This window comes from Mytilus trossulus, chromosome 6, assembly GCF_036588685.1.
Source record: "Mytilus trossulus isolate FHL-02 chromosome 6, PNRI_Mtr1.1.1.hap1, whole genome shotgun sequence".
Lineage (NCBI taxonomy): Eukaryota > Metazoa > Mollusca > Bivalvia > Mytilida > Mytilidae > Mytilus > Mytilus trossulus.
This window is the reverse complement of record NC_086378.1, coordinates 80,508,873-80,533,841: the sequence shown is the minus strand read 5'-3', so window position 1 is coordinate 80,533,841 and position 24,969 is coordinate 80,508,873. Positions and strand designations below refer to the sequence as shown.

Sequence of the window (24,969 nt, the reverse complement as noted above, 5' to 3'; positions counted from 1 at the left end):
AAACTACTTTGACCAAAAACTTTAACCTGAAGCTGGACAGACAGACAAATGGAGCAGTTGTTGTATCTAGGTCAAATATGTCAATTTCTAATAGCAACACATTATAGTCACAATAAATGAATTAGTAACATGCATCATTTGGGAGTTTGGAAGTGTTTTAAATGCATACCAATTTGCTAAAATTCATTATTCTGCAGTAGTCAATATACGCATGTGCAAACAAATTTTATTGGATTTAGTGCATGGGTTTTTTCACAAAGCAAAAGAAGCAAGTCATATTAGAATTTGATATAAAATTAGCTACACATACTTATCATACTCATTCTACTTTGCTTTGACATTGTTCTCTACAGTTTCCAATGAGATCCTAAATGTTAACACTCAATTAGTCTGGCATTTGTTTTAGACAAAAATATCAAACCTCTTGCATATATTAAAACTTCGATAATTTGCAAATCAATGTTACATAAGTCATTGGTTTGTTGAAGTTTACTCTATTCCTTATCACACTAAGCAGTTTACTATATCACCTTGTCAGCATATAGAATTTATTGTCTTCTCCTGGTATTTCATATATAAATTATTATTTTCCTACAAATCTTTTAATAAAAAATAAAAATGTATTAACACACTAACCCATAGTTTATTATTGTCTTATAATGTTTCCAGTGGTAGATTTGACTTCTAAAGGACTTCTAACCTCACCTTATCAAATACCATTAGAAATAATTCAACTTCTTGAAGTACAAAAGTGGCTGACTGTCATGAAACATTACTTTCTTCATAATAAAAGTTCCAAAGATGAAATTTTGTATAATATAATTTCCACTGGAACAAATATTACACTATTTTTTCCTAATGAAATAAAGGATAAAGAATATTTGTCTCCGATTGGAGCAGATATTGTGGCATTGTTTATAATAATGTTTTAAATTTCCAATTAAAAAAAGTATGATTAGGAGGGTCAGCATCATACAGTGATCTTAAACTAAGATTTATTGTTGCTATTGCAACAACATACACCAAACATCAAACCCATGTTTTACCATAAGTATTTCTTCATGATTACACCTAATCAGGAAAAATATGAGTTAAGATAAATGTATTAGTTTCTGAATTAAAAGTAACAAATCAAAAGTCTCTGACAAATTTTTGAGTGTTATGGGCCTAACAAACTGCTTGAATTTAAGTTCCCAAATGTGCTTCTTGAAATTCAACATTTTAAAAAAATTCAGTGTATTGGAAAATAAGAAGTATGTGTGACAGATCTGTAAAGTGCTCACATTTCACAACTCATCATTGTCAAGATGCTGACTAAATATTCAAATGTTTGGAGAAAATATGAAAAAAATATTTGTTCTAATAACTGATGTACAGAAGTAGAGACAGACAAGGGGAATTATATCTGTTAGAGTGGATATATAAAGATAATGCTAAAAGATGAATTCACAAAAGCTATAATTGAGATTTTTACCTGGACTCCAACACTTTTGATGAATTGGTCGGCTCTCAGCTTTAAACCAGATCAACTGTCTACAGCCATCATATGCCATGGAATACTCGTCATCTCCTATACCTTGTCCTTCCTAGAAATATATATAGATATAGAAACAGGAACAGACCTTCTTATAAATATACCACACAAACAAATAGAAATCAGTCCTTCCTAGAAATATACCATACATACAAATACAAATAAATCCAACCTAAAAATATATCATACATAGAAATATAAATCAGTCTGTCCTATAAAAACACCATGCATACAAATACAAACCAGTCCACCCTATAAATATACTATCTTTAGAAATACAAATCAAAAGGTTTGGGATGATAAGAAAAGATAATATAAAGGCAAGATTACATGATTGTGAACTGGGACAAATGTATCAAAGGAAGGATAACTTTGATGTCACACTTGCATCATTTATCAAAGCTTATCAGCTCTCAATCGGGATAATGTTTTACAAGCTAGACTGACATTGCATTACTTTAACTGAACTGTTGCTTGAATGCTATACTCCCTGATGCATTTTTCTTCAAGAACCAGCAATATCTTTGTGCAAGTCTTAAGCTCAAGAGACTTTTACTCACCTAAGATACAAAGTAGTGTGAGATTCTTCTTTGTTAATTTCACTAAAAATTATTTGTATATAAATTTTTTACCTAAAAACCGGTAAATTATAAATCATTATGTTTACTACTTCTGTGACCCCCTTTCTTTGTACAATATATATATATATATATATGTAGGACTCCTAAATGCAATGGAGACGCTGAAGTGTGATGGTTTGGCATGACATTTGGAAATATTAGTTGATTGATTGTTTGTGTTTTAACGCCAATTTTAAGCGCTGCATTTAGGCTATTTCATGGCAGTCAGTTTTTATAGGTGGAGGAAGCCAGAGTCACGGAAAAACCAGACCTTTGAATTAAAAACTGACAATCCTAGTCAAATAAGATTGGAGTCAAGTGCACCTGCACGAGCCAGGTTTCGAACTCACAACATCAGTGTTGACTGGCTAGTGATTACAGTAGTGGAACTACTTTAACCACTTGGCCACTGAGGCCTCAGAAAGGAAGGGAAAAAGAAAGTAACAAACAATTCAAGTTCCGAACAGTTTTGAGCAGTGCAGATGGGCTTTTCATTAATATTTTAATCTATGTCAGGCGGCAAGTCATGGGAAAACAAAGAGGCAAAATGATGAACTTGGTTTCCAGATGAGCTAACCAGTGTTCGTAAGTATGCCCCAAACCTTTTCACGAAAAATAAAATGTCTTGATCTCAATGTTAATTTTGACTTCTCTTCAAGTAAGCTTCATACGATTTTGTGTGGACAATTTAATAATGAAATGACTTACTAGTATTAGCAATGTTTTTGCAATATCAAGTTTGTTTAATGTTATTTTAGTCCTACTTGATAAATCCTGATTATTAACAAAGTAACTCTAACCTTACTATATTGTAACTAGAACACACCCGCAAAATCGCGGGCATATATAGCTTGTGAACTGGTGTAGGATGATTTTTTGTATAAGATATTATGTATGGAGAATTAAACTAGAGGCTCTCAAGAGCCTGTGTTGCTCACCTGTTACTGTATTTACTGATGTCGGTTTCCTTGGTTGGTAGGTTGGGTCATTAGACACTTTTTATTAATAGATAGCCTAGTTATGATTGTGGCCAAGTTTGGTTAAAAATGGCCCATAGTTTTAGAAAAGAATTTTTTGTACAAGTTACAAAAATGACGAAAAGTTGTTCAATATTGACTATAAAGGGCAATAACTCCTTAAGGGGTCTCTAACAATTTTGATCATGTTGACTTATTTGTAGATCTTATTTTGATGAACATTATTGCTGTTTACAGTTTATCTCTATCTATAATAGTATTCAAGATAATAACCAAAAACTGCAAAATTTCCTTAAAATTACCAATTTAAGGGCAGCAACCCAACAATGAGTTGTCAGAATCATCTGAAAATTTGTGAGGGAATAGATCTTATTCTGATGAACATGTACATCTTGAAAGATTTACCCTTAATGTCTTAGTTTCAAAGAAATAAATCAAAAACTGCATTTTAACAATATGTTCTAATTTTAGCCATGTCGGCCATTTTGTTTGGTAGACGGGGTCATCGGACACATTTTTTAAACTATATACCACAATGATAATTGTGGCCAAGTTTGGTTAAATTTGGTCAGGTAGTTTCAGAGAAGAAGATTTTTGTACAAGTTACAAAAAATGACGAAAAGTGGTTAAAAATTGACCATAAAGGGCAATAACTCCTTAAGGGGTAATCTGACAATTTTGGTCATGTTGACATATTTGTAGGTATTTCTTTGCCGTACATTATTGCTGTTTACAGTTTATCTCTATCTATAAAAGTATTCAAGATAATAACCAAAAACTGCAAAATTTCCTTAAAATAACCAATTCAGGGGCAGCAACCTAACAACGAGTTATCAGATTCATCTGAAAATTTCAGGGCAGATAGATCTTGACCTGAACAACAATTTTACCCTGTCAAATTTGCTCTAAATGCTTTGGTTTTTTAGTTATAAGCTAAAAACTGTATTTTACCCCTATGTTCTATTTTTAGCCATGGCGGCCATCTTGGTTGGATGACCAGGTCACCAGACACATTTTTTTAACTAGATACCCCAAGGATGATTGTGACCAAGTTTGATTAAATTTGGCCCAGTAGTTTCAGAGGAGAAGATTTTTGTAAAAGTTTACGGACGACGGACGCCGGACGCCAAGTGATGAGAAAAGCTCACTTGACCTTTCAGGTCAGGTGAGCTAAAAAAGGTATCTCCCTTTTTCCAAAGTCCGATATTTGTTTCCTTTCTGTTAAATTCAATTATATTCGGGTTTCTGGCCTACGACCACAATTCTTCTCTTTTGCAACAATGCTTCTTTTGGTAAAAGTCAAATCAAATTTAAAATTTGCACCGTTTAAAACATGAATTAAATGTAACTGCTTGTATATATACCATTATTAGTCTAAAAAGTATGCTTCTATGTCAATCCATCAGTACTTTTTTTTTGAGAGCCTTATTAACATGCCAATGGTAGGATTTGAATCATATATAAATGACCAATACCGACTAAGGCTAATTTGAGGGGTTGTCGATCGGAGGGGTCCTGGACTCCTGATCCCGAAATCCCGGGCTTAATACCATGAAATCCTGAGATGCAGAATTTAAAGAAATCAATATCCTGAAATCGAAAAATATATTCCCAGATCTCGTAAGGATCAATCCCCAAATCCCGAGCTTAAAAACACTGATCCTGACACCCTGAAAAAGGTCCTGCCTCCCGCTAATCTCTACCTTTTATTTTTGCCAAATCACAAATTTCCCTTCTAACAATAAATTTGTATGCCCCAATTATGGGTATTTTCTAGTGTGTGCATCCCTGCGTTCGTTTTCGTTTGTTCAGTCGTCCGTCCATCTCGTCCGTCGTTCCCACTTCAGGTAAAGGTTTTTGGTCGAGGTAGTTTTAGATGAAGTTGAGCATCTATACTATTAAACAAGAAGACCTCATTTTGGGTGTCGCTTCTCTTCTTTCCACAATTTATTGATCAACACGCCTCTGTGTCCTATAGGTACAGTGCATAGTGCCATTTGTCATCCATTCATATGATTATTCAGATTGAGTTATTTTTGGAGAAAAACAAGAAAAAAGGCATCCGGATATTGTCCCGTCATTGGATGAAATTTTAAGTCAGATTAGACTTTCGGTTTGCGTTTTTCTGTATACTTTGAATATACGTATACAAAGAATAAAGTGTATTTCAGAATTCTATCTGCTATCATTTTCAAGTTTACGATTCACGGCTGTCACAGAGTTAATTAAATAGAGAGGGTCTGTATACTATATCAATGACCACTATTGATCGATTAGTAAACTTAGAATTGAAAGTAAATACACTATATTTATATAGTAATGAATGTTCATAATATACAGATAAGCGCTAAAAATATTCATGTGTACTTTTGATACCTTTTCAGAAATTCTCCAGTCATTAAATATTTTACAAAATTCATTGATTACAAAAAAAGAAGATGTGGTATGATTGCCATGTTGAGACAACTCTCCACAAGAGACCAATATGACACAGATATTATACAAATATAGCCTTTGCATGAGGTCGATACAAGGATATATTGACCTGAAAGAAGTATATTGACTGAGGACGAAGTCCGATGTCGATATACTTCTTTGGGTCGATACAAGGATATATTGACCTGAAAGAAGTATATTGACTGAGCACGAAGTCCGATGTCTATATACTTCTTTGGGTCGATACAAGGATATATTGACCTGAAAGAAGTATATTGACTGAGGACGAAGTCTGAAGTCGATATACTTCTTTGGGTCGATATATCCTGTATTGACCTCACACAAAGGCTATTTTTGTTAGATTATAAATTTCAGACCATTATGCATATTTGAATCAAAATCGTCATTTAAATTTATTTGAAAGATATCATAATGCCTCATTGACAATAACAACATATTCGTTGTAATTTATTTTTATTTTTTTGTTTGTTTGAAAGTGTTTGAAATTTTATTCGTCAAATAATCGATCACAGATCATTTGTTTCAAAGCGTTTTTAAACGATATCCGGAAATTCATTACATGACGTCACAAAGTAAATTGTTTTTTTAAATATTCTTCTCTGTGCAATATGCTTTTTGCTATCCGCCGTTTTCTCTCTACCTCCGAAAATATAGTTTAACATGTGACTATCTCTAAATGAATCAAATTTGTTAAAATATACGAAATAATAATATTATACAAATATAGCCTTTGTATGAGGTCGATACAAGGATATATTGACCTGAAAGAAGTATATTGACTGAGGACGAAGTCCAAGGTCGATATACTTCTTTGGGTCGATATATCCTGTATTGACCCCATACAAAGGCTATATTTGTTATATTATTGATTTCCGACCATATTTGTATCAAAATCGTCATTTAGGTTTGTTGGAATTTTATAAATATTACATCAATTTGTCTCCTTGACAATAACAACATATGAGTTGTTATTTAATTTACTTTTTTTTTGACATCTTATGTATTTGAAGATTTTTCCCGTGAAATTATTGATCACAGATAATTATCATGTGTTTCAAAACGTTAAACAATATCCTGAAATTCATTACATGACGTCACAAAGTATATCGGTTTTTAGATATTCTAAAAATAACCGTGTGATATGCATTTTGCCAGTCAATATGCTTTTTGCTATACGCCGTTTTCTCTCTACCTTTGAAAATATAGTTTAACATGTGACTATGCCTAAACAAATCAAATTTGTTAAATAATAGGAATTAATAATATTAACAACTATAGGTTACCGTACGACCTTTAACAATGAGCAAAGCCCATACCGCATACCCCGCTTTAAAAGGCCCCGAACTGACAATGTAAAACAATTCAAACCAGAAAAATAGCGGCCCTAATTTATGTACAAAAAAATGAACAAAAAACAAATATGTAACTCATAAACAAACAACAACTACTAAATTACAGGCTCCTTGCTTGAAAATTCTTAACATACTTAATGTATGTTCATATTGAAATTGATAGAAAACCAAAAAATTAGAATATTGGAAATAAAAGAGAAAAAAAAGCATTTTCCTGTCCCCAAAAACCTATGACTTATGATACTTTTGCTGAAATTCTCCAGTCATTCAATATTTTACAAAATTCTTCAAACAACACTACATACTTTAAACTACGCTCTGAATGCCTGCGATTTCGCGGGTGTGTTCTAGTGTTTCATTTATTTTAATATATCTGCAAGTGGTATGACCCCTTAAATAGTAACCATTTCAAAGAAAACAGTAAACAGAATCAGGGACTTTCTATACTAACATAGAAATTCCCTGACAGAATACAGAGTCTCTATATATTAAAGTAGTATAATCGTAGTTTACATGTAGATAAACGCGAGGAATCTTTGTCCTCTCTAAAGAAGTTTCATAGTTGTGATTTTTGCTATCTAAATGCTCTACGATTGGTTGTACTTGTGTCACATGTTTTACTTTTTTTTAATATAAATGCAACTGGTATGACCCCTTAAATAGTAAACATTTAAAAAAAACAGTGGACAGAATACAGAGAGTCTCTATATATTAAAGTAGTATAAATGTAGTTTACATGTAGGTAAACGCTAAAAATTACATGTAGGTAAATGCGAAAAATAATTGTCCTCTATAATAGTTGTGGTTCTTGCGATCTAAACACCATGATATGGAGATCTAGAACACTCTCACTGATAGGCTTATCTTTTTTCATTTTTGTTATCTATCATAGGATTGGTTGTATTTGTGCATGTTTCAAACAGGAAGTCTTATCTATGACTAAAAGTCAGTCTGATGACGGAATCATATCCAGACTCCTTTTTTATCGTTTTTCTCCCAAAATAACTCAATCTGAATAATCATAAGAATAGATGACAAATGCGACTATGCATGTTACATATAGGACACAGAGGCATGATGATTGATTTATTGTGGAAGGAAGAGAAGTGACAACCAAAATGAGGTCTTCTCGTTTAATAGTATAGATAACAGTGTTTATTATCTACAACATGTAAGGTCGAAATTAACATGACTGGTCTGTACGTGTACTTCCCAATTTATTTTATTCTCCTCAGCAACAAATCAGCAAATTTGAAAGGTTGAAAATGTGACCAGTACTTTTATTCAGACCTACACACCGAATAAGTTTCTGACTCCATACTAAAATAAATGCGTACTAATCAGAGTATTTGCAAATTCCAAACTAGCTTAAAATAAATCAAGATTTCAAATGCTTGGGTTTGAACTAAACAGAAATTAAAAGCTACTTTGGTAAAATATTAATGATGTTATTTTATTTAAACAGCTCATGTACATTTTGTTTTTTACTCATTGTCACAGGCAGACCATCTCACTTCAGGGTAACTACCATCGCACTTTAGCGTAGTTATCAACAAGTTAATGTCACAATGTCACCATTACACTTCAGTGTGTAAACCAACGCACTTCAGCATGACCATAGCGGTTCCAAGTATAATCGCGGTTCCAAGTATAATCGCGGTTCCAAGTCCTACATATATACTTACATGATTAAGAAAACTGCTGTCTTTTGTTGCCCATCCAATCTGCATCACACCAGCAGTAGTTATATAAACCTCATAATACCACACACCGGAGTCAACTTGGAATGTACACCGGACACTCTCAAATGATGAGGCATCACTTCTGGACTATAATATAAATATAACAGCATGGTATTACTGGTGCAATAAACACACAGATAAATCTTTTTTGATAATCTATCATTAACTAAAATTATTTCAAATCTACTCTTCAGTGATTCTTTCAGAAAGCCAGAATCTTCTTTTGTTTCCAAAAATGTTTGTTAGTAAAAACTTATGTTTAAATCATGAACAACAAATTTGAGCTCATACTGTGGATTCATTTATTTTCGTGGGTATCAATTTTCATGGATTCCTAAAAAGTTGCATATTCGAGGATATTTGATTTCGTGGTTTTGCCAATCTTTGTAAACAAAACCTCTTGAAAATATGATATTCGTTGAACATTTGAATTTGTAGTTCACCTTTACCCACGAAACCCACGAAAATTAGTACCCAACGAGTAATAATGAATCCACAGTACCTGCTAACTGTCACTATTTGCAGGAAAGCTCAAAGTTTTCAAAGAGCACTTTTTCAAAATTTTTAAATAAACAGCGTATTTTACAACAGCTATATGATTTGAAAAGTATGAAGAAGCAGAAAAAAACATTTGAAGTACCCCTTGAAGGTTTGTAGTACTAGAACAGCCATCTTCAAATAAACTCCCCATGGGCATTTTAAAATGTTGGCAGGTATGCAACCTCTACTGTGCAAAAAATGGGTATGCAATTTAAAGGAATAAAAGTGCATGGACTATTCAAGTGGTTTTTTTTTCTTTCTCATGATGATCATTAGTACTATGATTTCTTTTATGTATCAGCAGTAGATGCAATAAAGGGGAGACAATTCATCATTTTACCATAGAAGACACTTTTTTTGGCTTTCTATAGATGCAACCGATTCAAACCAACTAGCTGGTACCCAATTAGCAATACATAACTCAATATAACTTACTCTTAGTGAAAACACATGTGAAGGGAGTATAGCAGGGGAGATAACTCAATATAACTTACCCTCAAACCATCAGCAGATATTTTTAAGTATTCACTCACATCATTGATGTTAAGCATTGCATTTATATTTTTCAGATTCACTTTCTCATAGGCAAATTTTCTTCCCTGAAAATAAAGCAAAATATGCATTAAACCTATTTCTTCTTTAAAAATATATCAATAAGTATATTGACAGTTGTTCTTAAAATATATGTTGTTAGAAAGAGAACACTGAACTACAGTGTGACTAACACATTGGAATTCATGCTTCTGATGCATGCAATACATTAATTAAGTATAGCAAAGCATTAAAATGACTAAGCATAGCTAACTTACCAATCATATCATTATTGGGGCATTTTGTTTGTGTGATTTCAAGTAAAAAAAAATAAAAAAATATGTATTTAGTTTTATAAGTGTAAACATTGATAATGAACTTTTAAATGTATTAAAAAGGGCTGGGGAAACATTTGCCCATAAGGAGTTAAGAAATAGCCATGTGAAGGTAAATTTTTGACATTTCAATTGTTTGCATAAATGAATTGTGTATTTTCATTTTTGAAAGTACATTTGTATCATAAGAAAAGCTGAATATCTGCAATAAAGTTATATGCCATAAGACTTAAATAGGGAAAAAAATCTTTTTCGTTTATTTTTTTCTAGAATGATGTCACCTTTTCTACCTTTTTAAGATTTATTATGTGGCACAACTCCTCGCCCATTAATAATTTTCACTGCTAAGCAAAAAATATGGTATGTAAATATTTCATTAAAAAAAAAACGAGGGGTAGTGCCACTTTTATTTTATCAATCTGTCATACATGATTCACGATTATGCCAAAAATTAGGTTTTAACAAAATTCAATTGTTTATGTCTTTGCCAATACATCATTAATGATGTAATTGGTTGATTTTTTTTGTTTTTAACTAAAACAAGTGGACTTTAATACATAAATTTATGTTTCAATCAATTTTAACAAAACTATTGCAGTAAAAAGGACCAAAACTTAAGTTAGTAAACTAAATCTGTATCAGTCTTTTCTGGTAAGTAGATTTTTTTTCATTGGCAGGAAGTATTCAAGCATATTATTATTTATACTCCTAATATATAATATAGATATACAAAATTGACAGCTGGATGTACTTACTGATTATCATAAAAGAAAACATATCTCTGGATATCTAAAATTTGAATGAAGAAATTTGTCTTCTATTTCCAAAATAATTCCATTGCTGGTATATAATATTGAGTTAACTATAAATGAATACAATAAAAAAGAAGAATGTTTCCATAGTACATGTATGCCCTACTAGCACTAGCATTTTCAATGTTCAGTGGACGGTGAAATTGTGGTTAAAAACTCTTTATTTGGCATTAAAATTTGAAAGACCATATAATAGGAAACATATATACATGTACTAAGTTTAAAGTTGACCAAAAACTTTAACCTGAAGTGAAACAGATGGACAGAGGAATGAACGAACAAACATACGAACGAATGAACAAACAAACAATGGACAGACGAAAAGATGCACAGAACAGAAAACATAATGCCCCTCTACTTTCGTAGATGGGGCATAATACCATTTTAGATGGGACAAAAATAGAGTTGTCTAACTGCCAGCATAAAGACATATATCTGCCATTTTGAATAAATACTTATTACTTACTATGATTTACCATTTGATTTGTATTAATATTATATATATTAAAACATACAAACCTCAGGAATAACTGAAAAATAAAAGAAAAGAATTATAACATCTTGTCATCTTATCAAGTTCCAATGTCCTCTGCATATTTTATCTATTGAAAGTACAAGGTAAATAACTAAAAGGAGCACTTTTTTTTTGTTTTTTACAACTTTGCATAAACATCTTAATGAAGGTTTAAGAGCAAATTCAATTTGATTTGCATTATGATATACATTTCCAAAGGCATAATTCGTCAAAACTACATATGTATGTGATCAGAACTTAATTTCTAAAGTATCAAAGACATTGCTGATATAAACCTGATATAAGTTTCATAAAATTCTAGCAAGAATTAAGACATGAGAGAGAGAACTTTGCTATTTTCCATCAAATCAATATTTCTTTTAATAAAAATAAATCAGCACTGATTTTTTAATTCTTCAAGATAACAGACTTCCGATTTGACAGATGTAACGCATCGAATAAAACTTACATAGATTGTCTTGACACCATGAAGCACAGAATCTGACTTCTATTTTTGGGTATGTAATTGGTTTGGTGTCCAGTTCCAGCACCTCAAATGGATTTCTAGGTAAACTTTTTATTATATTTTCAATAGTTCTTTTGTTTTCACCTAAAAAGTGTTATTTACTAATCAACACAAGATATTGACAAACTTATTTTCACATTAGTATTTTCCCTTCCTAATTAAATAAGCAGAGATCTTTTAACTTTTTTATGTTTTCAAAGAATAATTGATCTGAACTAAATATATTCACATTATTAAAAAAAAATTGAAAGTGTTGTAAATAAAGGGCTAAAAGAATTAGTTAAGGTCTTAAGGAATTGGGCATTTTCATTCCTTTGTTAAGGAGTTAGACATTTATTTCCATTTTTAATGATTAAATCCTTTGTTTTCATTTTTAAAAATTAATATCATGATCTTTCAAATAGATGTGTATGTGAATTCCTTTCAAGAACTGGTAAGTTGTGTTTGATGGAATATGGACAATTAAGTTACCTTATTATACACTTCAAACTATGGAAGTTTTTTGTCTCCAAAATATGTTACATTTACATTAAAATATTTGCTAGAGACAATGTTTATTTTTGAAACGTCATTTTACAACTGTAACTTACTTGTTTGTGCAAACTTTTCCAATGCTATCAAGGCATGAAGATTTATCACAGGATGAAAGGATAATGACTACAAATATAAAATTTTGAATGAGCATATTTAAAAGTTATATCATTTCAACATATTATACAAAACAATATTTTCATAAAAGGGTAGTTCTGCTAATTCAAATCATTTCTTTTGATTAAATTCAGAGGGTGGTGAAGGGTTATTTTTCATGCAATAAGATCAATGTACAAGAAATTTTCGTTCATTGTGAAATGGCAATTATATTTCGTGTTCTTCCTTGCAAAACCCGCTCCCTTTTATGCTCCTCATTTCATTTTTAAGCAAAAACATCATAGACAACAAAAGCTGCATGTTTGTTTTGCTTCAATATCAATTGTATTGTATGTCATGGCTGTCAGATTGACTTCAAGGCTTTCTAGGATCCAGTTTAAAAAAATGAAGTTTATATTTTCCTTTTGAGCATATACAATAGTATTCCAAAAGATCTGTAAAAAAATTGGAAGCCTGTATCAAGGGAGATAATTCTCCTTTTTGTCATATTTCAATAAATATAGTTGTGATAATTTTAAATAATAAATATATTTGTTTTTTTTTAAATATTTTTTATTATAAAGTATTTTGTAGATGTTGTAGGTTTTTTTATGTAGCTTTGCATGAAGTAGTATTTTTCAAAATGTAAAATACTGATTGTAGAAATCATATATTTACCAGTCTAGATATCAAATAGTTTAGAACTTCTGTAGTTAGAATGGCTACACTGGTAGGTCCTGAAAAAAAAAAGAATAAGATGATATCAACAAATTCTATATAAGGTAGTTGACCAAAAACAAAATTAATGGATTTTTAACTCATAATTTCCAAAATTAAAAAAGATTTTAATATAGGTGCATTAGTACATTTAGTATCTTTTAAAATGATTTCTTCATATGCACACAACATTTTTTTAATCTAGTTTCACTTCATGTCAATTTGAAATTGAAAAGAATTTTTATGCTGTTTAAAATTTTCAAATTTGTAGGGTCTCTGCTTTTGTTAAAAGGAGTAGGTCCAGTAAGACCCCTTTTTGGTCCCAAAATATACGAAATTGTTAAAATGAAAATATTTAGTTATTTATTGAATAGTAAAATGCTTCTGCTACATAAATATGGGCTGTTTTTGACGATACAATGCACATATATTTGGTACTAGCACAACTAAGTCATGCTCAATTGCTGAAATCTTCATAATTCTAGCATTTTAGTTAACTTTAGACGGTTTTCGTGTAAAACGAAAATGGCCGCATTCATGTTCATCCTTGATATTGAAAAGTAAGTTGTATTTTAGGATAATATATAACATATATAAAGGTTGAGGATGAACACAGATGCGGCTACTTTCATTTTTGACAAAAACCTTCCGAAAAGTGACATAAAATAGACGCTTAATTGTTTAAAAAGTGGTCAAAATCTTTCGTCAGATGAACCTGAAATTTGAGGCCAAAATCGGTTCTTACCGGACCTACTCCTTTATAATAATTTTGAATTTTGGACATGAAGGGTAAAACTGCAAAACAAATACCAGCAATTATATATACATGTAGTACAATACTGGAAGACACTCAACACTAATTTTCCATACCTGCCAACTTTGCAGCAAGACATCCCAGTACGATACATGTATTTCTCTGTTGACATTCACTATGAAATCTCATGAAGTCTCCACCACTTGGGTCATGTTTTAATCTAGTGTATAATTTCATTATACCATCCTGGAATTAACCAATCATAGTGATTCAAATCATAAAAATTGAAATTGATGATGTTAAAATTTGTTATAAAACTGAAAAATTCTTTAAAATACCTGAATCCTGTGAAAATGCTTAAGCTTTTGCTTTATATAAGGATCTGAAAAAGCTCCATTACAGGCATTAGTAAGATAATTCAATTTCATATACATGCAACATATTTTCTTGAGCAATTCATGGAAACATTGCGTCATTGTTTTTGAATTCTAAAGTCTGTCATAATGTTTCTTCTTATAGTATAGTCAAAACCAAAAAATATGGCACACATTTTATAAATACACACAAAGCATTATCCCATGACTAAACTACAGAATACCAAATTTTATTTAGCACAACATTTGTTTTTACAGGGCTTATTAATCTATTGATGGATCCAGCACACTGATGATGGGATTATTTAACAACCCTCACACAGTCACATCCAGCACAACAGGACCCATATAAACATTTGTGGTAATTGTCTGAAAAAATCTGTTTATTACAAACCTTTGTGGGTAAGGGACATTTATCTAATTACAAACCTTTGTGGGTAAGGGACATTCATCTAATAGCAGATCTATAACAGCAGGACCAAGTGGTTCATCCATTGGTATGTGAACAATAAGTCCTATAACAACATCTAGCCAGCCAGATTCTGTTTCACCAATCTGTTGTAAGATCAGCATGGCTTGTATAGGTTCTCCTTCCCTGATGATAAAGTAAAAAAAAAGTGGAAATTTGTTATTGTAAACTTTCTTATCTTACATATATTTTATAACTTTACTGCAAAAAATGATTAACTAACTTCGACACCAAAGATAGACTGAAAAAGTGCTATTTTCTAGATTTTTTTTATAATTATGAGTTCAACAAAAATGTACCAAAATTCAAATCTTCAAATTAAAATTATTACATGTGATATGGTTGTCAATTGGAAAATTGTCCATTTGAAGACCAATGAACATAGATGTTTCTTTTAAAATTTCTCAACTTGGCCTTGATCTCTATTTTACTTACGGATCCACTAATGTCCTTATCAAATGTAAAGTTTCTAGGACTGCATGCCGTACTCTACTGTTGGCAGCTTCATTTACAGGAGAAGTGGAACTGGGAGAATTACGCTGATGCAAAGGTTGTCCACGATTATATGGCACCCTATGTGCACTCCCATGTCTGTCTTCTATCTTATCTTTACATACACAAGATCCCATTGTATCATGAGGTAATGTGATACATTAATGAGGCATCCATTTTAAACATTCTCATTTTGAATCATTCAAGTTATTCACATGTATAAACCTAAAATATAAGAAAGTATAATTATCAATTCATAACTGTACATCATAAGACAGTTTAGATACTTTAGAATGTACCTCATTTAGAGAAGGCAATAATTGTCAGACCCAGTTTCTGGACCTAGATTTATGCATAATTTTCACCAGTTCTGATTTTTTTAAGCAATAAAGATCTAATATATATTAGATCTTTATTGCTTAAAAAAATCAGAACATATATTAGATCTTTATTGCTTAAACAAATCAGAACTGGTGAAACAAATGACATTTCAAAGTCATCATGAATTGGAACAATTTGTTCAAAACTATCAGTTGCTTAATTTTATACAATTGTATAAATAAAACTCAGTCAATAGACCACTTTCGAGTTCATCCTTCACCGTCAAAAACTCGTCAATTATGCACGTCTTTATGACGGCATTTACCATATAGAGGGAGTCGCCTGTATCCCTGCACTATTTACGTTCATCAAGCGTCTTAGTGATCGTCTTTGTGCAGGATAAACTAGAAATAATGGTTGCTCTGTAGGTACTTACTGACAATTCCCTAATGACAGCAGTGTTGATTGTCAATTTTGAGAATTCAATTTGCCGAATAAATTCGTACAATATAGAATTATAATTTTCAAACCACTCGCTCAACATTGGATGGAAGGAAGTGATGACGCTCCTAAACGCACAAATGACGGTGATAAAGGCGCGTATAATTGACGATTTTTTTCCGGTGACGGATGAACACGAAAGTGGTCTATTGCAGCTGCAGAGAAAACAAGAACTGGAAACACAAAAATTAAAGCGGAATTAAAGTTCAACTGTACTCAAGTGTTCCTTTATTCACAGAGGAAAAAAATTCCAAACAAATTCAACAGGAAAAAGCCTAATACAAGCTAATTGTTTTATTTTGTATTTTGAAATTGAATTTGCCACGTTTCATTCATTAGTCAAGTCTTTTTTATGTCCTATATTTCTAGTTTTTCTATTGTCATGATTGTAAACCGTTCATGATTTAAAGGATATGTCTACTTTCAGTACTTTCCAAATGGAATGTCATTTTTACTTAAAACTTGAAACTTAAGTTTCAGTTTCTGTTTTACATTTTACTAAAAGATAATTTTTAAATCTCATATGGGTATTTTTCAAATTCAGTAAAATTTAATTCTTTAAATTGCATTTATATTTTATAGGATTTATATATTACTAGTATTAATTTTTACCATGTTTTTCTTTAACAGGGACTACACAGTTTCATTTGCCATCAATGTGCATTTAATTTGCAATGTTTATTATCTAATAAATACAATTAGAAAATATTTATTTTTCATACTCTTCACTCGTTCTGCACGAAATCCCCATATTATTGGAATCTGGGTCCGTTCGCGCCCATTCACGTTCGCACCCACTCATGTTCGCCCCCTTTCACTTTCGCACCCTACATGTTTGCACCCAAAGTCCGTTCGCACCCTACGTGTTCGCGCCCAATTTTATTGGTTTCGTGTTTGATAATTTTGTAATCAAGTTTTGGCAAGTAGTATTCTTATAAGTATAATTGTTTTCATTGTCTCAAAATAAAGTAAAACAGTATTTTTTTTTGTGTATAATAAATATCTTAATCATGTTTATACAGTGTATTGTTAAAAAAAATTAGTATTTCTTAATAAAGTGGGATTCTGTCAACATTTTATTTTGTGTTGAATAACTCCTAATCATGTTTTGGTGAGTGTATTGCTATAACTTTGTTTAATTCACTACGTTTTTTGTTTGTGTGTTGAATAAGTTTTATCATGTTTGATGTTTTGGTTACAATAGTGTTTTGCTTTATTTGATTTTTTCATTGTTTCAGATCAAAGAGACCAAGCTGTTAAAAACAATTATCTTTTGTGTTTTTCATTTAAAATCTTCAATCTTTTACTCATACCAAGCTTTAAATACATTCAGTATATTTACACGAAACTATTTAAAAACAACAATCATGATTTTCCAATTATTCAACTTGATTTGAATTAAAATTGGGCGCGAATGTGTAGAGTGCGAACGGACTTTGGGTGTGAATGTGCGAGGTGCGAACGTGTAGGGTGCGAAAGTATATTGGGCGCGAACGGACCTGATACCATATTATTGATAATTTCTGTTTAAATTTCTCGTTTCATTCCTAATCTGATAGCACTTTATTATTAAACCGGATGTGGGTACAGGTAGCATACGAATAGCAATTTGACTATGATTACCTGCATGCAGGTACAGACAGACAATGCCTTACAATACAAGAACATATAGATAAGTACTGCCAGAGACATATATGATATACAATACAATAATGTATCATATATATGTCTCTGCTACTGCAAAAGTCTGACACACATTTATCAGATCTTAAATGGAAATATACAATTCTTAATACGGGCACATGTCTTAAAATAAAATTTAAAGTGACATCAAACTATTTGAATAAAAAGCCATGTCCAAGAAACATGAGAAAAGATACATTTCAAGAATTCTTTTCAAGGAATTTGGAATACTTTTTATCAACCATTTCCTTTTTCACTGTTTTCCAGAAATACAAAGCTTCAACACAACATACGTGTCATTGTTTTAAATTTGAGTTAAACACACGAGGAAGTGTAATTTTGTAAACAAACCATTTTTGGCAGCCATTTTCCTACACAAAATAAAAAAGGGGGGAGTGGAATAAATGATAATCAAAATATCAGCTTTTGGGGCTCTACATATATCATGTGTATAGTATAGAACAAGAAGTGTATAAAATCTATCAAATAATCCAATTTCTTGACCTTACGGAGAAACAATCAGTAATTTTCAAGCAAATTATTAAAAATTACCTAAAATAAATATGTCATCCCGGAGAATAATTAAACGTAAACTATCCGATCGTTTTTCTTTATAACAAGTGATACTTATTTTATCAATGACCAAATATTAGAAGTTCATAATTGTTTTTATTGATTATAGTTAATATATGTGGCCATAATATAAATATGATGGTAAATTCCGTTTTTCACACAAGTCAACATACATAATTTAGGTTTACCATAGAGCACCTGGTAACGGAAGTTGACACTTTTAAACTTCTTGAGATAAGATTGCAGGAGAAGAAAATGGCACAAAAACTTGAAGTGAAAACCGACACCGATAAGTTTACCTTGAAGGGTAGAAGTTGTGAGTTATCAGCATTTGCATTCGTACCTCCAAAGAGAAATGAACCACCAGAACGAACAGTTTTTAATACTCCTAAAAATGTAAGTTGAGCATCCTTTGTTTACATTGGTAACATGATAATTTTCTCTTATTTTTAATGTTTATGTGCTCATTGGTATCTGATACTTGTTATATTATGTATTTGCAGGTAAAGAATAACACCATTTTGTTGACCCCAGTTGACCTGTGTTTATACACCTTATCACTATTTCTCCGCCATTATCCTCGTGTATTGTATTTTCGACCTACTAACATATTTTTCCGAAATTCCCTGTTATATGTTTGAACATAGACATACCTAATAATTTGAGATTCGCTAGTATACTTGTGCATAAAATAATTGCATCGGAAATATATTTCGATCTTTAATTTTTTTTTTCATTTGAGTTTATTAGATCGATGGCACCTTTGTTGACAAAAACAAGCGTCTTGTGTTTTCGACCTATCTAAAAAAACGGGTCAAAAGTCGAAAACAACATGTCGTACATATCCCGAATTGGTTTTAAATTTGATACCAAAGTTTACATCAAAGTGTTAGAGTCTTAGAGGCGATCAAACTTATGACTTAAAGAATTAAATTTGGTTAAATATACAACTATAAGATATAAAATATTATTTTGATGTCTTTTTTGGACAAGTTGTACACATTTCAGAATGAGGCACTTTGGAAGACTTGTATGATTTGTATGGTCTTGTATACATTCATGTTTTTGTTAAATACTTTGGTTAATCCACTGTGAAGTGAGGTTGGTGAGTATTGTCTGAAATTTCTGCTGACACTGTTTTTTCTGTAAATAAAATTTAACTAATATTTTATTTTTTCGGTAAAAAGCTGTAAGGAGCATGCATATTTCGGTATTCAAATTAAATTTAAGTATTACAACTAACCACCTGACAGTCATGTGACTTAATGACCTTGAAGTTAACTTTGCATGCAGAAAGACCTCTGCCATAAGTTTAGAAAATTCGTATATGTTAGACCGATACTTTTGGAAGGTTAAACTAGTATTAGTGAAAAGGGTACAAAAATGTGATATCAAATAAAAAAACGTAAATACTTAATATAATAACTTTATTTGAAAAATGTTATCACACATGGTATCATTTGCTATTGTTACTAAGTATAGCAGCCGAATATGACGTCATGTGGGCATGCACAGCATACAGGAAGTGAAAGTAGAATTAGGTCGAAAACGTCAGACGGTCGAAAACACAATACGAGACGATACTGGATATCACACAGTTACTCGATATCACACTGGATATCCCCTAAAATTTTGACATCATAAAACAAAATATCTGACGCTACAATGGAATAGTGATTGTTGTATGCGTGGAAAGTTCAAGCGGCCGGGTCAGCCGGGTTTAGTGATAAGGTGTACTGTGTATTGTAGGAAGGGGTTGTCATAGGACATTGAGATTATCAAGTTTTTTCGATAGGAGGACCATGTACATGTATACACCTTGTCGATACTTTTTTTGCCATAACTAGCCACCACTGACTTAAAATCCTTAGAGTTTTGACTCATTAAAAGAGAATATCTGGCAAAGCAATGCTCAACAGGGTTTTTGAAGGCTTATATATTAAAATTTAAATATACATGTACATGTATCTGCTATGGAACTCCATTCTGGAAATATCCATTTAATAATTAAGAAGGTCTGAACTTTATTTGAAACCTCTGCTTAAGGATGATTTTAGAACACTTTATTACTGGAATTACATCTAGTATTTACCCAAGGTATTAAAATGAATTTTAATGATCAGGAAATATAAATTTATGTTGTGTGAAGAATCTTAGTCAATATATTATTTAAAGTTTAATTTCTAAAATATCTGACATGGAAAATTGAAACAAATATAAATTAAAAAAAATAATAAGACATTCTAATCATCTTTATGCATACTAAATTATAGAAGCAGTAATTCATAAGTTACCAATACTGCTTTACATATTTGATTAGTGTGTCAGTCCCTGTCTTAAACATCTTTTATCATCTCTGTTTTATCATCTATTTGACAGGACATTACTACATGTATAATCACTTTTTAATTTCAGTAATTAGCAAAAGGTATTACATACAAGGTGGTTCTTATTACTTACTCAACATGTTAATATATGTGAGGATTAATTGTCATTATTTAGGTTTTTCTTACAGATGGATTATGAACATCAAGATCAGGTAAATGTTTGATTGCAAGTGTTGAATCAGTTGCTTGCATGGTGCATGATTATTATAAATTTGCTCAAGCATAACATGGAATTCAAAATTTAATTAATACCAGACCTGTGCTTTTTGAAAAATGCTATTGTAAATTTGTGAGCTTCCTAAAATTTGGAGTTTGTGGAAATTTGATGATGATGATAAGATATACATTTTAAAAGGAATACAATTACATATTTAATTTAACAGTACATTGTGTATGTATACAAATGTACCATTTATTCATGAAAAATCTAATCCAGCTGAAACAGTTATTCTAAAAATCTTAATATTCAGTGTCTTTTTGACACAATGTTCTGCCAAACAGCATCATTGTTAGTGTGTAAAAGAGATGCGTAGACTCTTGAAAATTATGATGGAGGCAGACAGAGCGTAAAAAACGCACTTGATAAAAGGAATAAAAAGATAACGTAGTTACATGTAGTACAAGATAAATCAAAATATTGAGACTTTTCAGCTGGATTAAATAAGTACAGTGTCATATAATCTGGTCTTCTACTGTGAAATCAAAATATTTATTATTAAAGCTACTATAAGGGACAAATTAAGGTGGTACCTAACACTACAGGGAGATAACTCTGTAAAGTCACCTAGACGTTTTAATTACTTTGTGGTGTTAAGGGAGTATTAAGCTTCTCAATGATCAAAATTGGTGTTTGTCAATCTACTATATATAACCAGTGTAATTTTTCTGATAAAATGGTTGGTTCAAAATTTTTGAAATTTTTATATTTTTGTTAAAGGGTAAACATTTTATGAAAATTAAACGAGCCAAATTAATTTTAGTGAAAGTGTTGGGTACCACCTTAAGATATATTTTTGTTGGTCATATTTTGCGTCGTTGTTGTTTTATTGTTGTTGCTAGTTACTAGTCTGTTTTTTGACTAATGCTATTTTGCTTAAAATAGTACACCATTTTAGTGAAGAAATTAATGAATGATATATATTTATATAGTTCCAATTATTTATTATTGACCCTATATACAACAGCTGTAACAAATAGTTATCTTATAAGAATATGATGAGCAACTAAACAACAGCACCATCCCAATTTGATTTATCAATGATATTAAAAGTTAGAATGTACATGTATGGATGTTATAATGAATAAAAGATAAAATGGAAAGGATTTTATAACACAACACTCTGATATTCATAACAAAAAAATCTGTGGAATAAAATTATTACTTGAATGGAATGGTGCGTTACTTATGTTACTCAACATAATTGAATCATTTTTAACATATTGGTATAAACTGGCAAAAAAACATTCTGATCTCCAATTTCAGGGGAAAATATAGTGTGATCAAGCAAATGACATTTTTTTTTATTTCTACATACCTAAGTGTTAAATTTTGAAGGAAAAACAACCTGATTGATAGTGTTGAAAAACTGGATAAAAATTGTTCATGCTTTTTGCAAAAAAAAATTGTTACTCAGACAAAAACCATAACCCCCTTGAAGTTAAATGGTTGCTCCCCAACTATAAATTGAAAAATAGAGAAAAAAGCCCTTGATCTTGTTCTCAAAATTGTCATTTACAAGTATGTTAAACTAAAAGTTTAATCAGTTCTTGCAGTGTGTTTATATTGAATTTACAACAGAAGACATGCAGTTTAACTTCATAATATGTACATGGTTCATATTTTGATAGACTAGAACCCTTGTGCTATATAAGCTGGTTACAGTAGCACATTTATTTGACAGAGTTTCGGTAGTATAGGACACCCCTAGATAGAAGGCTATACATGTATCACAAATACTTACTTTTTACAAGCACCCTCATTTACATAATATTGAGAAACCCATTTATTGTTCAGATTATATATTTTTTATTTTAATGTTTTAATTTTTTTTTATATATATTTAAATATTATCAATACAAAATAAAGATTTTCTGACTAAACAGAGATAATAATGTTTAAAAATCTCTCTTTTAACTTATTTTAAAGAAACTTTCAATTTAAGTGATATAATTTTTTTATAAATTTCATATATTTTTTTCAGTATCTCTTTAATACTTAGATATAGGAAGATGTGGTGTGAGTGCCAATGAGACAATTTTCTATGCATGTATAATGTCTGAGGATGACCTATTTTTTTACTTTTATAAAATGTTTCATACTTTTTGCTGTAACAGAGTTCTGAGGTTTATTATATGGAATTAACAACTTAACCATATAAGGGTCTGTTTTTTTAATCTTTTGTGTTATAGGATGTCCAGAGGCAGGTGGTTGAGTGTTGTGCTGGTATATTCTGTAATTTACTAACAATTGATTGATTCCACTATGTGTTGTAGGATAGATACCCAAACTGTACCTATGACCGTCTGTTCAGAAAAGAATTTGGTTTTAATAACAAACTTCACAGAGATGATAGAGAGCATGCAAAGTCAAGGGGACTTGTTGTGAATGATGAGGTAAGGCTATGTCATTGTTAAAAAATAATAGGAATAAAAGAGATCCAGGTTATATACCAATAATACAGCAACCCCAATAACACACAAAAGTAATCTGGAATGACATGTTCAGCTTTAGTTTTACCAAATAATACAAATTAGACTGTGCAGTGTAACAATATAAGAAAAAGTATGGGTTTATCTCATCTATAGAGCTAATAAAACAATCTGAGTTTCAATATACAATTTGACATACATGTAGCTATAAAATAGAATCTATCTGCAATTTACCAAAAAAATCTAGTTATGTAACACAATCAGTAAGCAGGTAGTAGTATACATCATCTACAAAATTTGATAGAGGATTGTATGATTTATCTGGATATTTTTTAATCTGTGTAAAAAAAAAAGTAAACTACTAAAATATTTAAATTCCCTTTTGATCTTTTTTGTTCAGATCACACTAAATGCTGAAATCTGTGATCTTCTCACTATTGAATTTAATCTTTTTAGGAACAACCAAAGGATGTACCAACTCTTTCATCAACAGAATATGGACACAGAATAGACATGGCTACTGACCATCCAGACAGAAAACACGTTAGAATAGCTCGTGTTAAAGCAGAGTTCTTCAGGAGAAACGGAATCACTTCATGATTTTTGGGACATTAGACATTTATTTTAAATTGTGCCCAGTATAAAGCATTTCCTGTATTGGAAGTTATATTTGAATGACTGTTGAACAATGTTGAATGTGCAATCAATATACTTTTTGAATTGATATATTATGTAACTTAGTGTGTACACAGGGAATGTATGAAATATTGTTTTGAAATTCAATTTGTTTATATGAAACCTTTCACTTTTGAAAAAAAAATCAAGTGAAAAATTCAGTCTTATATTATCACAGAATGTTTAATCATGTGTATCATGATACTGCCAGTGTATAAAAACAAAAATCTTTGTATTTATTTGTAAATTTTTATAGTAAGTTTCAGCAATGTGAAATTGTCAAATTAATATCCTGGACTATTTACTTGTTATTATAAGGGGAGATAATTTTTTTTTTTATAAAAAAATAATTGAATGTTGTTTGCCTGATTAACTGCTGAAAAATACACTTTCAGATTCTTTCACAAATTTTGAATTTAAAAAAAATCTTCTTTTACCCACTGACAGAACCTTTTATCAAACACCAGTCTGATAATCTGAATATCGATAAAAGCATTACTGTCTGTGATTAGAAATAACTGTGATAGACCTCCACTTTGTTTTAGTGATATTTTAATATTTACATTTCATTGTATGCAAATAAACAACTGTATTTGTTTGTTGGATGGTTGATGTAACATGTTTTAATGTGAATAAAAGCAAATATGTTTTGTTTAATGAACTTATCAATATAGACTACATAGTCAAGACGAAAAAAATATTCATATGAAGTTATCAAGTCTATCAATAGTTACACACTGTAAATGTCAAATGAAGTTTATATTGGAAGTTTCTTGCTATGGTTAATACATTTACTTTACATGATTA

The 24,969-nt window shown here is 30.8% G+C and overlaps 2 protein-coding genes across 3 annotated transcripts in view; one reads left to right on the top strand and one right to left on the bottom strand.

The window, feature by feature from the left end:
* The window catches only part of LOC134723042 (RING finger and SPRY domain-containing protein 1-like), a 46,117-nt gene extending 27,838 nt beyond the window's left edge, over positions 1 to 18,279 (bottom strand). Inside the window, exons 1-11 of the mRNA XM_063586676.1 lie at positions 18,230 to 18,279; positions 15,317 to 15,598; positions 14,842 to 15,007; positions 14,155 to 14,284; positions 13,246 to 13,304; positions 12,531 to 12,597; positions 11,884 to 12,024; positions 11,420 to 11,430; positions 9,717 to 9,821; positions 8,626 to 8,769; positions 1,475 to 1,586 (exon numbers count right to left, since the gene is read on the bottom strand). Coding sequence (XP_063442746.1) covers positions 1,475 to 1,586; positions 8,626 to 8,769; positions 9,717 to 9,821; positions 11,420 to 11,430; positions 11,884 to 12,024; positions 12,531 to 12,597; positions 13,246 to 13,304; positions 14,155 to 14,284; positions 14,842 to 15,007; positions 15,317 to 15,510 — 1,129 coding nt within the window. The 5' untranslated portion in view covers positions 15,511 to 15,598; positions 18,230 to 18,279. The remainder of the gene's footprint in view (positions 1 to 1,474; positions 1,587 to 8,625; positions 8,770 to 9,716; positions 9,822 to 11,419; positions 11,431 to 11,883; positions 12,025 to 12,530; positions 12,598 to 13,245; positions 13,305 to 14,154; positions 14,285 to 14,841; positions 15,008 to 15,316; positions 15,599 to 18,229) is intronic.
* A 343-nt stretch (positions 18,280 to 18,622) lies between these two features.
* LOC134721979 (cilia- and flagella-associated protein 90-like) lies at positions 18,623 to 24,819 on the top strand. 2 transcript variants are annotated; one of them, XM_063585363.1, is made up of 4 exons: positions 18,623 to 18,847; positions 20,967 to 20,990; positions 23,332 to 23,451; positions 23,944 to 24,819. In XM_063585363.1, exons 1-4 carry the CDS (start codon positions 18,707 to 18,709, stop codon positions 24,085 to 24,087), a joined length of 429 nt encoding a protein of 142 aa, XP_063441433.1. In that variant the 5' UTR covers positions 18,623 to 18,706; the 3' UTR covers positions 24,088 to 24,819. The 2 variants fall into 2 exon arrangements, with proteins under 2 accessions (XP_063441433.1, XP_063441434.1); XM_063585364.1 differs by lacking the exon at positions 20,967 to 20,990 and having other exon boundaries at positions 18,626 to 18,847.
* The last annotated feature ends 150 nt before the right edge of the window (positions 24,820 to 24,969 follow it).